General features: G+C 37.0%; 2 protein-coding genes across 2 annotated transcripts; both read left to right on the forward strand.

The window, feature by feature from the left end:
• Positions 1-697: 697 nt before the first annotated feature.
• Positions 698-2,647, forward strand: LOC114354616 (cytochrome P450 6B5-like). Its single transcript, XM_028307133.1, has 2 exons — positions 698-2,120; positions 2,412-2,647. The coding sequence occupies exons 1-2, from the start codon at positions 743-745 to the stop codon at positions 2,609-2,611; spliced, it is 1,578 nt and encodes a 525-aa protein (XP_028162934.1). The 5' UTR covers positions 698-742; the 3' UTR covers positions 2,612-2,647.
• Positions 2,648-10,221: 7,574 nt separating this feature from the next.
• On the forward strand, positions 10,222-12,652 carry LOC114354331 (cytochrome P450 6B5-like). Its single transcript, XM_028306696.1, has 2 exons — positions 10,222-11,644; positions 11,932-12,652. The coding sequence occupies exons 1-2, from the start codon at positions 10,267-10,269 to the stop codon at positions 12,129-12,131; spliced, it is 1,578 nt and encodes a 525-aa protein (XP_028162497.1). The 5' UTR covers positions 10,222-10,266; the 3' UTR covers positions 12,132-12,652.
• The last annotated feature ends 826 nt before the right edge of the window (positions 12,653-13,478 follow it).

The following is a 13,478-nucleotide window of genomic DNA, read 5'->3' on the forward strand; positions in this document are numbered from 1 at the left end:
CAAGCAAAAGGCAACGCTACAGCTCGTTATCATAAAAACAATTTGCTATCTCCATGATAGGTACTATGATATTTTTTATAATTTGTCTACGTAACAACAGAGTTAAAATTACGGGACCATATTATCAAGATATTTGAAAGGACAAAATTACTCAATCACTTAATAACGGCTATATTATTTTTATCATCATTTTAGTCAAAGAATGTCCACAGCTAAAAGCCCAGAGTCATCTGCCAATACTTTCTGAATGGTCCGGTTGGAAGGTGCCTGCATACTGCATATATTCATGTGTCAATCATCATTTCAGCCATAGGACGTCTTCAGCTTGCTAATCCCTCGGGCTATGTCAGCTTCTCATTTCTGATTCGATCTCGTAAAGAAACACCAAGCATAGCCCTCTCCATAGCACGCTGTGCAACTTTGAGCTTCTGTATAAGGCCTATAGTGAGAGGCCACGTTTCCGAGCCATAAGTCATCATCGTATTAATGTCTCTAAATCTATCTTGTCTTTTATAGAGCCATGCCTTTGCGTCTTTGCGTAGTGCACCCCGATCCATTGGTATCTTTTGTGCTTCCATTTTCCATTTTCCCTATCATCCACAAAAATTCTATCTATTAGATGAATTCTCTTACAATTTAAAACACATTATGGTCACCCCAGTGCCGCGCGTGTATAAATAACGAAGCACACATTATTATCATTCATTATTTAATCATAATAAGAGTAAAGAAGCTGTCAAAAATGATTGTGAACCTCGTATTCGGCATCCTAGCGGTGCTTGTGGCATTAGTCTATTACTCGACGAAAAAATTCAATTACTGGAAGAAGAGAAACGTTCCTTATATCAAGCCGACACCAATATTTGGCAACTATGGCGACCTGTTCCTTCTAAAAAAAAACATGGCCGAGGTAGGTCAAGCCATCTGCAAACAATTCCCAAAGGAACCCTACGTTGGAGCTTTCTATGGCACGGAACCTACGCTCATCGTCCAAGATCCCGAGTTCATCAAACTCATCACCACCAAAGACTTCTACTATTTTCATGGTAGAGAAATATCCAATTACGTTCACAAGGAACCCGAAGCCAACAATGTATTCGCTTCTTACGGCGATGAGTGGAAAGTTGTGCGTCAAAATCTCACTCCAGTGTTCTCATCAGCAAAAATGAGGAGCATGTTCCCACTCATAGAAACATGCTCCCACACTTTTGAAAAGCTGCTCGATGAAGATATTAGCATGTCTGACATCATCGAAATTAGGGTGTTCATGGCCAGGTACACCATGGCTTGCATCAACTCCTGCGCGTTTGGTGTCGACGCTCATACCATGGAAGGTGACTATAAAACTAACCCATTCGTACAAGCAGGAGACAGGGTGTTAGACACCTCTAATAAAAATTTCTTCAAGAATCTTTTGCGATCAGTCTGGCCAAAGATTTTTTACGCGTGTAGACAGACATTCATGCCACCTGAAACCACAAAGTTCTTCCATAAATTTATGGTGTCAGTCTTCGAAGCACGCGACTACAAGCCCACGAACAGAAACGACTTTGTCGACTTCATATTGAATTTTAAGCAGAAGAACTATATTGAGGGCGACAGCATTGCGAATATCAAAAGTAGTGAAGACAATAAGAAGGTTTCAATGCCAGTTACTGATGAGTTTTTGGTGGCAAACTGTTTGATATTCTTCCTGGCTGGATATGAGACGTCTGCTACCACGTTGAGCTATACCATGTATGAACTTGCGAAGAGTCCAGAGAATCTGAAGCGAGTGCAGAAGGAAATTGATGAGTATTTGGCAAGAAACGAGAACAAATTGCAGTACAACTGCGTGACTGAACTGCCTTTCACAGAGGCGTGTGTTGATGAAGCCCTGCGGTTGTATCCAGTGCTTGGACTGATAACGAGGGAAGTAATCGAGGACTACTCGTTGCCGACTGGTGTTCACCTCGACAAAGGAGTCCGCATCCACCTGCCGGTCTACCACCTGCATCACAACCCCGAGTTCTTCCCAGAGCCTGAGGTGTACCGTCCTGAGCGGTTTCTGGGAGAAGAGAAAAGAAAAATAGTTCCTCACACTTACATGCCCTTTGGCGATGGGCCACGTATTTGCATTGGTAAGTTTTTATTCTTTTTTAAATCATCAATTTCTTAACCACATCAAGAGGATTCCTGCTAAAATATTTGATCATTATTTTAAATATTTTATTTTGACTGTGATTCGGTTATTCTCCAGCTCTACCCTTTAGTATTTAGCGAATCTATATTACAATTTTCACTAATATGGTAACACAAAACAGGATTTTTTTAAAGGGGCCACTTAAAAATAGGGATTGATGGTGAAAACGGGTATTAGACACTCAAAATATAGAGATGTTCACACTAATAACAACAATCCAATCTTTCAGGCATGAGGTTCGCAAAGATGCAAGTGTTCGCTGGCCTGGTGACTGTTTTGAAGAAGTACAACTTGGAGCTGACCCCAGAGACTCCAAGGAAACTGGAGTTCATGCCGACCTCCATCATCACACAGCCTACCATGCCTCTGAAGATCAAGTTCAGCATTCGCGAGGGATGGGAGAACCGCGCGTTTGTTAAAACGCAATAATTCGATCTCCGGACAACCATTATAGATTTGTATATTTGTTACGGTCAAAGTGATAAATGTGAAAATTATGAATAATCGCCGGTTATTATGAATAATTACCGCATGATTTGGTAAATGTGATTAATATGAGGTCATTTATGTCTCTATAAAACTAAATAGGCGGCTTAGGGGTGGCCCAAGGGCCACCCCCGCCGCACCTTAACCTATTTTTCACTTTAAATCAAAACATTATGTTATAGGCATCATGGAAAAGTAATATTATGCAAAAAACATTCCAAACTCATTATGCCAAATTATATTAATATACTATGATATCAAAACGTTCAAAAGTTTGGCTGTACACGAGCACGTACACAAGATGTTGTTCTCTTTTATGAAATTTGTTAGTACTAAGGTTGAATTATTAAATAATCACTGTTAAATGTGATTATTTTATCACTTTCACCGCGACTGTCGGGAATTATTCATAATAACCGGTTATTATTAATAATTTTAAATTTATCACATTAACCGTAACATATTAATTTTGTCTTGTGTACGTTGTCATTTAATTGTGTAAAATCACAACCCGGTACAATGAAAAGAAATAATTGTTATAAATAACTGAAAAATGGAACTGCCTAATTCTTTATGTTCATGGAAAAACGGGTTCTAAAGGAATGTGCGATAAGTCATTTCAGTTTATATAATGACGTAAACAATTTTACATTCCATCATATTTTTCATCAATTTATTTTAATTAATTTAGTCTAAGTATACGATTACTGACGAAAGGGACTGGAAAAGACTGGTGGCACGATTACCTATCTTTGTATTAGATTTGTATTGTTTTGAAAGAAAGAAAGAATAATTAAATATTTTGAGAGGTTTATGTAAAAAAGATTGCCGTGTGGTGACGGCAGAGTAGAATACATTTGTCACCAACCCCTACTCTTCCCGCGGGTGTCGTAAGAGGCGACTTAGGGACTACACATCAAACAGAGAATGGGCAGCAGCGCTCTCTGAAAAACATCAATCTTTTAAACTGCGATCTCCAACCCGCCTGCCTAGCGTGGAGATTATGGCAAAACCCTCCACTATAGTGGAGGAGGCTCATAGTCCAGCAGTGGACTGTAAAGGGCTGTTGATGTAAAAAAGATTAAGGCTGAGTTCACCACGTTATTTTAACCGTAACATTAACAATAACTGTTGTTTTTTGTATGGAGTTTGACAGATTTTTGACGTTTGTTAAAGTAGGGTGGAGCAACTCAGCCTAAGTGCCACTGTATAGTTTGACACCCGTATTCACAAACGATGCTTGCTTAAGTGAAGCAGCAAATCGAACACACAGCGTTGAATAGAGCTCTGTGATTGGTTCGTGTGTTACCCTGTGCGTTCACGCGCACTGTGAGACCTCATAGTAATGTTTGTGAATACGGGCGTGAGATAGTGTAATAAATAAGCCCTCACCATAATGACTGATATGATAAAAGTTGATAAGAACCACACACAGTAATAACGTTGCTATCTTTTGTTCGGGGTTCCTATAAATAAGTTTTAAGGAAGAAATTTTATCAAACAATCTAATAGCTGTTGTAATTGAAACATGTAAATAAACAATAATGAGTGCCTAGTCTGTAAGTTGTACATAGTTAGCTGTAAATCTTAACACACCTTACAAAATATTTAAACTTTTTTATACTAATGATTGTTTTACTTAACCCTTTACCTACAAATTTCGAAATCGTCTAACATGGACTTTCTGTCAAATCTCTACAGACCTTTCGTATCACATGATGTTACATTAGGTACAGCACTTATCCAGCAAACCCTCGAGGTGTGCTGGGCCTGGGTCCAGCAGCGCCGGGCTCTGACTGCGGTGACTGGTCCGGACTTCGCGCTCGTGAGCGTCGTAGTTGCGATGCTCCTGGGCGAGAGCGCGTGGGATGCCATGGCACAAAATATAACAGAAGGTAAAGTCCATACTGAGCGCACTCGAGCCACACATAGACACCGCTCACGTACGCGTTATCAAGACTGTCTCGGACGAAGGCGAGGCGCGACTGCGTTCGCTTGAGTGACGCTGCTCACGCGTTTGTGAAATTATTTTATTTGTGCGAAAATGAGTGAACAACAGAAAAGGGGTATTATAACATTTGTTCTGTAGATGGTTGCTTACATTCAACATTAAAAACTAAATTTTCGTTTGTTAAACTACCAATTGATTCCGGGAGGTAATTAAGGTAGTTATTTATTTGTATTTCAATAGTTCGTTTAACGTTGACAAATTAAAAGCCAACTCAATTATTAGGAATATCGAAGTGTTTTTAGAGAGTTTTTAGGAATTATTGGATAATAGTGTCAACCACCCAACTACACATACTACTTCCTTCTCAAGTATTTGTTTGCAAACTATTACTATAATAATAACATACTAAACATAACTACATAATTATACGTGGATAATGTGGATATCTGTTATTGTCTTTCTTCCATAGTATTAAAAGTTTCATTTTTCTATCATAACGAAATAAACGCAACACGTGACAAGACAACCCTAGCGCGACGGCCGAGCGCATGTATTGTATGCGAAGCGAAGTGGGTGCGTGACAGTTTATATAAGTTTATATGATATAAATTCATTTCAATAACGTTCATATTGTATAATAAACGTATGTTATAATAACACTTTTTTTTTTTATTTTTTTTTTTTAAAATATAATTTTTTAACATATAATGTTTACTTCATATAATAAATCATTTCTAATAATATCATTTCAGATACCAATCACAACGCATAAAGACATTTGATATAAACCTTACTTAATCTAAGACTCATTTTTCTTTTCTTCAGCTTTCCGTTTTCTGTCCTCTCTTTTTTGTTCTCTTTCAATTATCCGTTCCCTTTTTTCTTTCTCGAGGATTGCTTTTCTTCCAGAATCCTCTGATATTCTGGTCTGATATGTGATACGATAGTCGCGATATATTTCTCTTCCCTTTTCGAGCTGGCTCTGGGGGAATCCGTAGAAAGTCCTTCAGAGTTGATTTTTTTTTGCCTGTTGGCGTGATGCAAGTTCATCTTGAATATCTAGGTCTTCTAAAGTGATGAGATCAGCATAGCTTGCACTTTCTGCTTCTAAAGTTTCTTTACAGTTTTCGTTTTCTATTTCTATTAAATCAAAGTTGTTTCGTTCTATTTCTTTCACCTTAATGTACGTTTTAGTGATCATTGTCTTTTTTTTCGTCAATTTACCCGGTAGTGGATGTACTTCTGCTGTGATACTAATAAAAGTATTGGTAGTCCTTGTTTCAGTTTTTTCCAGGTCGTCAAATTTCTTTTTTTGTTGTGTTCTATTTTCAGATAACGCTGCTTCATTAACTGTTATTTCCTTTTCTTGGGCCAACGGTTCATCTCGATCTATGTCTACAAGTATCTCATCTTCTTGGGTCCCAGTTTTAGGGTCTTTTGTCTCTAGTTTGAAGTTCTCCTATTTCACTCAATGTTGATTCTTTCTCCCGACTTATAGCTTCAGGTTCGTCTGTAACTTCCGCTTCCAATTCGTTTTGCTTATATTAATAGTCCCACAAACGACAGAGAATAAAAAAATGTTAATTGTTTCGCATTTCAGGTATTATTTGTTTTATTTTTTTAAACTGATTAAGTGTTTCTGTTCCGACTACTTATACCAACCTTAGTATAGGTACTGTGGTACCTTCGGCATCTTGTAACAGTCTAGGCAAAGTAAGTCAATAAAAATAGTTACTGGCCGTGCATAAGTGTCAGTAATTGGCCCCCCGGCTAATTACTGATCCCAATGGGTTAGGACGTTAGTATTTTAATAGTAAATATTTAAGGGTTAAATTAACTTAATCTTGAATAAAAATACAATAAAAGTAAAATTTAATTATTGGCCACCCATGGCCAATAACTGAAACGTGGTATAGTTATTGGCCGGTATAATTTTGAAGTTATTTTATTCCAAAACAAAGTAACATTATCTATCTACATAAGCTACCATTTCTCTCTTTACAAAAAAACAGTGAAAAATTACTATAACAAGAAAAACAATTAAATTATAGCCTGACCAGGAACATAAAAACCCTCGCCATGTTGCGGAAAACTAATGGTACTAATTTCTTTTATTGGCAACAGTAACTGAAAACTTCATTGGCATGTCACCTTGCATGTCAGTCTATTGCTGTCAAAGTGTAAACAAACTTTATTTTAAATGTGCGCAATTGATTTTGTGAATGAAATTGCTAAAATATTTTTATAGTCGTGAAAGAAAAGTGGTTCACAATGTGTTAAAGTATTTGTCGAAGAGAAATACCAAGGGTTCGGACAATATTTTCATTGAATAATGTTTCCAACAAAGGTTGTCAAATTGACTGACATGTTTATCGTATAGTACAGTCCACTATGAAAATTAGCTGTGGTTTGTTTCAACTACCTATTTTAAAGTTTTTTGTCACTTTCTAAGTGTTGAATTTTATGGAATTGGGAAAGAAGTACCGAGTTTGAAGCGTTCATGAGCAGACATTGCAGTTGAATATTCAAGTTCTGAATTTGATTATTGATGAATAATAAAATAAATCCTACTAGCTCGATTGATGGTTTCATTTAATTTATTTAAACCAGGTTACCTATAATAATATTTTTTCGTTAATTTATGAAAATATCAAATTAGCCCGTAATCCTGAATCCTGATACATAAAGTTAGCCTATTAATTTAACACAGGTACGACTGTACTCAGTGTTGCACTATCAAATGCAATTGACGCGCCTCTATGCCAGGGTTTTTATATTCCTGGTCAGGCTATACGAACAATATTCATAAATATTTACCTTAAAATTTTGACAAGCATGCGGCTGCTCGGACGACTCGTTGTGGAAAGAAAGCTTCTGCTGTTTAGAGTGCCATCTGTTCTTACTCTGACATACTACATTGGACAGCGTAATGCTCAGAGAAAGTATTTGTGTCTCTTTTCCACTCTTAATAACGTACATATGCTTGTTTATTTTTATTTTAGTCAAGGTGGCCAATAACTATGTACAGGCTAATTACTATAGCAATCACCTACTAGTCTATACTTTTATCCATACTAATATTATAAATGCGAAAGTAACTCTGTCTGTCTTGCTTTCACGCCTTAACCACTGAACCGATTTTGATGAAATTTGGCATAGAGATAGTTTGAGTCCCGGGAAAGGACATAGGATAGTTTTTATCCCAGTTTTTAAAACAGGGACGCGCGCGATAATGTTTTTCTGCGACAGACAAAATCCCATCAAAAACAATACTTGTCAAAAAAACCAAGTCTCGCAACTCAGTTGTTCTACGGTAAAAAGTTGTGAGATCCATGTAATACCAAGTCCAGGCCAGGAAATCTTTAACGTTTTACATAAATTATTGACTTGGCCATCGCACTAAATAATTTAATTTACACGTGTTTTCATGCGATGGCCAAGTCAATATATTTATGTAAAACGTTAAAGATTTCCTGGCCTGGACTTGGTATTACATGGATCTCACAACTTTTTACCGTAGAACAACTGAGTTGCGAGACTTGGTTTTTTTGACAAGTATTGTTTTTGATGGGATCTCATTTCTTTTTGTATTTTGTAGACAGCAGTTATGTATCTAGAAAACTGGACCGAAATTGAAAAATTTTACTCGACTTGGCGGTTGCACTACCGTGCCCCCAAATATTTTAGTTTTTCCTTGATTCATACACCAAACACTACTTATATTCCAAATTTGAAGCTTCTAGGTCTGCTAGAAGTGCCTTAGAGTTTTGATGATCGGTGAGTCAGTGAGTCAGTGAGTGACAAAATTAAGTAACTTTGACCCGTTATAATTCTTAAACTACTGGTTCAAATTGAATGAAATTTTAAATATACCGTGTCTTTACAATGCCTGCATAGCTAATGAAAATTCAGCCTTCTAGTTTTATCCACAACGAAGTTACAGGCGGTCGAAAATGGCCTGAATTGCTTCGAGAAAAGGATGGTACGGCCGTGCCGCTTTTTTGCTCGACTTGGTGGGGGCACTGCCGTGCCCCCAGATTCCACGCGGGCGAAGCCGCGGGCGGAAAGCTAGTGTGATATAATTATTAGTATTATGTATAATGTAATCAACTTTATTATGGCAACTTCAGATGACTCGCAAGTTCAATAAAGATTGTGATAAAGAAATTTAATAATGTGATTAGTATCCGTTCGCGATGGCGGTTATCACACTGCTCAGAAATTTGATATCATCATTTTATTTTTTTAAATTTTTAAACAAAAAAAAAATTATAAAATCCGATTTGTATGAAAATTAAAATAATTAAAATGAAGATATCAATTTTCTGACTTCACCATACCATTTATATGACCATTTTAACATGGGCTAGTGTCGGCTCATATACCCATTTACCTAACACCCTGTATAGTAATCAGGGTCTGATGATGGAGCTGAAAGGTACATCGCAATAAAACGACACAATCGCATCAAGTTTGGGTTTGTCAAATCTTAATCTGTACAAAAGTTTATTCAACCAGTCAGACCTGGAAAAAACTTAGTCTGATCCAAAAATGAATAATGTAACGTTTTCTGATGATGGTTAACTCAATCTCAAAATAAGTTGTTTTTTAAATCGAATTGAAAACAGCTGATCGGCAAATTGTATAAACTATCTACAAAAAGTTGTTGTATTTATCTTTAATAGTAGGTATACAAAAGTTTTTTTACACAATAACAAACAAATGTTTGTTTTCAGCATGTCATCATTACTACTAGTTTTGGAAATCTGCATATCATCATTACTACTAGTTTTGGGATAGGGCGTCCATGATTCTGAAATAAATAGGACAAAAATATTGTTTAAAATAAAAGATCAATCCACATGTGTGAATTCACAGATATAAAGATAAGATAATACTTTCGTTGCCTCGTTTTAACATACTTTACAAACATAGATATATTAAAAAACATAAGAGGCAAAAGGATGAGGCTTAGCCTAAGTGAGGTCAGGCATATACCCTACCCCGCGCTGATTTTCTGCCTCCTCCTTTCCCTTAGTTGGAGCGTGGGTAACAACCAAAGATAAAGATAAAGATGTCAATAATGCATTAAATTAAAACTATTAAAACTACAAAGCCTATGCGCAGATTTTTAGTCGGAAGAAAACATGATCGAATCACCAAAAAATTTTAATCTTTTATTTTACCCGGTTGAAATTTCAGTTTTTAACAAAAAGTAGTCGAAGTCCAAACCATATATGAGTAAATTACTCTTTATTTATTACCATTTTACAAAAATGTACTTGGGTAGGTACTTTGCATAAAAACAATATATCTTATTACACCGGCGCGAGCTAAACCATGAGTCACCATTGAGGTGTGTCTGCAATAGTTAAGGTCAGTTAATCAATCAACAAACAATCGCATTATAACCAACATAATAATTTTTTTTCGTATGTAATGTGACGAGTGACGAGTACAAAAAAATAAGGTTGTGGCAAATAATACTTCAATATATTTGTGAAGTGTTTTAAAGACTTCCTTATTTTTGTATGTGTCCAAAAATTCAAAGCATAGTTTGGTCACCGCAGAGATATCACATTGATATAAATATCGCGAGGCACATTTTTTAATCACAGTACGAATAACGATACGATAGCCGTAAAACATGATTGTAAACATCGTATTCGTCATCCTAGCGGTGCTTGTGGCGTTATTCTATATCTCAACGAGAAAATTCAATTACTGGAAGAAGAGAAACGTACCTTATCTCAAGCCTAAACTAATACTCGGCAACTATGGCGACCATTTTCTGCTCAGAAAAAGTTTGAGCAAAGTAGGTCAAGACATCTGCAAACAATTCCCGAAGGAACCTTACATTGGGGTGTTCTATGGCACGGAACCCGCGCTCATCGTCCAAGACCCCGAGTTCATCAAACTCATCACAACAAAAGACTTCTACTATTTCAACGGTAGAGAAGTATCAGATTTTGTTCATAAGGAAGCCTTTACCCAAAATATTTTCAACACCTACGGAGACGACTGGAAAGTAGTGCGTCAAAATCTCACTCCAGTGTTCTCATCAGCAAAAATGAAGATGATGTTCCCGCTTATCCAAACATGTTCCCACGCTTTTGAAAAGCTGCTCGACGAAGAGACAAGCATGTCTGACGTCATCGAAATAAGAACGCTCATGGCCAGGTTCACCATGGCCTGCATCAACTCCTGCGCGTTTGGTGTCGACTCTCAAACCATGAAAGGCGACTATAAAACTAACCCTTTCACACAGGCAGGGAACAAAATATTAGACCTTACATCCAAAAGAGTTTTTTACAGGAATCTTGTAAGATCCATTTGGCCAACGATATTCTACGGGTCTAGACGGACGTTCATGCCACCTGATATGGAAGTATTTTTCCGTCAATTTATGGTGTCAGTCTTCGAAGCACGCAACTACAAGCCGACCAACAGAAATGACTTTGTCGACTTCATATTGAATTTTAAGCAGAAGAACTATATTGAGGGCGACAGCATTACTAATATGAAAACCGGCGCAGACAAGAAGGTGTCAATGCCAGTCACAGAAGACTTTTTGGTGGCAAACTGTGTGGCATTCTTCATAGCTGGATATGAGACGTCAGCTACCACAATGAGCTACACCATGTATGAACTTGCGAAGAGTCCAGAGAATCTGAAGCGAGTGCAGAAGGAAATAGATGAGTATTTAGTGAAAACCGGGAACAAATTGGAGTACGACTGCTTGACCGAACTGCCCTTCACAGAGGCGTGTGTTAGTGAAGCCATGCGTTTATATCCAGTGCTTGGGATAATAACGAGGGAGGTGGTCGAGGACTACACTCTGCCGACTGGTGTTCACCTCGACAAAGGAGTCCGCATCCACCTGCCGGTCTACCACCTGCATCACAACCCCGAGTATTTCCCAGAGCCAGAAGTTTATCGTCCTCAAAGGTTTTTGGGAGAAGAGAAACGAAAAATAGAATCTAACACTTACATGCCCTTCGGTGACGGACCGCGTATTTGTATAGGTAAGTTTAAATTATTATGTAACTATTTTTATTTATCATAAGTTAAACCAACCACATCAAAGGAAACTTCTTAAATAATTTGAAAAAAGAAAATATTGTGTTGCTCATCTAACCGTGTCAGTGTTTTTCACAAGTCCTCCAAAACGGCTTAGCGTATTTTTATGAAATGTTGTGTGGTTATTTAATAGGTTTGAGAATAAAACGTTTATTTTGCATGCCCCTAAGTGCAAAACAACGTTTGCTAGCCATAATCTAGTCTAAAGCTAATAAAAATTCGTATTTTTCAGGAATGAGGTTCGCAAAAATGCAAGTATTCGCTGGCCTGGTGACTGTTCTGAAGAAGTACAACTTAGAACTGACTCCAGAAACTCCAAGGAAGCTGGAGTTCCTGGCGACCTCCCTCATCACCCAGCCCACCGAGCCTTTGAGGATCAAATTTACCGTTAGAGAGGGATGGGAGAACCGCACGTTTGTCAAAACGCAATAATTATGTTCCGTGACTTACGCTTAAGTGAAGCAGCAAATCGAAGGCACAGCGTTGAATAGAGCTCTGTGATTGGTTCGTGTGTCACCATGTGCGTTCACGTGCACTGTGAGACCTCATAGACCTATGTCCCCTAGATGGGACAGAGGGCGTCCTACAGTCCTCCATCGCATTCGGTCTTGAGCTTCGAGTTTGGTCTCGCTCCAAGTCTTGCCGATTTTCTTCCCTTCGTCTGCTACAGTGCACCGCCTAGTTTGTTTGTCCGCCCATATTCCTTAGTATAAGATACTGTAAATATTGTGGTGTGGGTACAAACAGTAAAAACTTAAGGCTGAACAATTATTATTTGGCAAATATTTTATTTCTCTAACTACCTAATAAGCTATTTGTTTATGTAGTCATTTTTAATTTTAAAAAATGTTGTTTATAGTTGAAGGAAATAATTTATCCATGAATTTCCATGATTAATGTTATAGAAATTAGAAAGTTTTGTTATCAAAAACATTAATGAGGGCATTTTTTACACCTCTGGCAAGAAAGACAAGGCCTTTTATTATTTAAGTATCAAATATTATTGAACAACAATGTTGTCATGTAAATATTGTAAATAAAATTATTATTTTAATTCTTATCCTCTCGTATTTATTAATTTTCCTTTATTCCTTTATATTTTTTTCTATTATTATTCTGTTTAGTCAAATTCTTAGATTAGTGTCATTAAGAGCCTCATATTATTCTACATGCACTTAAGATAATGTAAGTGATATTGCCTGGAACTGCACTTTGATGACGCGCGCGATAAAGTTTTTCTGTGACAGACAAAATTCCACGCGGGCGAAGCCGCGGGCGGAAAGCTAGTATTTATTTATTTATTTATTTATTTATTTTGGCTTTTCAACAATAAGTACACTATTAAAATTTAAAATACATAACCAAAATTACATGTATAAGTGCCCCATCACTTAAAGAAAAGCACTGCATCTGCTAAATAATGTGTAACTACGCAAAAAATAAAAAATGCAAATGCTACCTACACTACAGTGCAATTTTATATTGCTACAGTATACAATAATACAGATGCATCGAACATATTCGCAAATGTTTGTTACAATAGAGATAACCAATACAGTATTTAAATAAATAATAAATATTCTTAATTTATTCTATTTTTTCGACCAACTTGTTTAGAATACCTACGTAGGATTTTGATTATCAAGCACCAGTCTTCACAATAGGGAATATTGTTAAAACATGCGTTTTTAGGGTCTCTTAGCCAAATGGCAAAAAACGGAACCCTTATAGATTCGTCATGTCTGTCTGTCCGTCCGTATGTCACAGCCATTTTTTTCC

This window comes from Ostrinia furnacalis, unplaced genomic scaffold, assembly GCF_004193835.3.
Source record: "Ostrinia furnacalis isolate ACB-3 unplaced genomic scaffold, ASM419383v2 OfSCF0049, whole genome shotgun sequence".
NCBI lineage: Eukaryota > Metazoa > Arthropoda > Insecta > Lepidoptera > Crambidae > Ostrinia > Ostrinia furnacalis.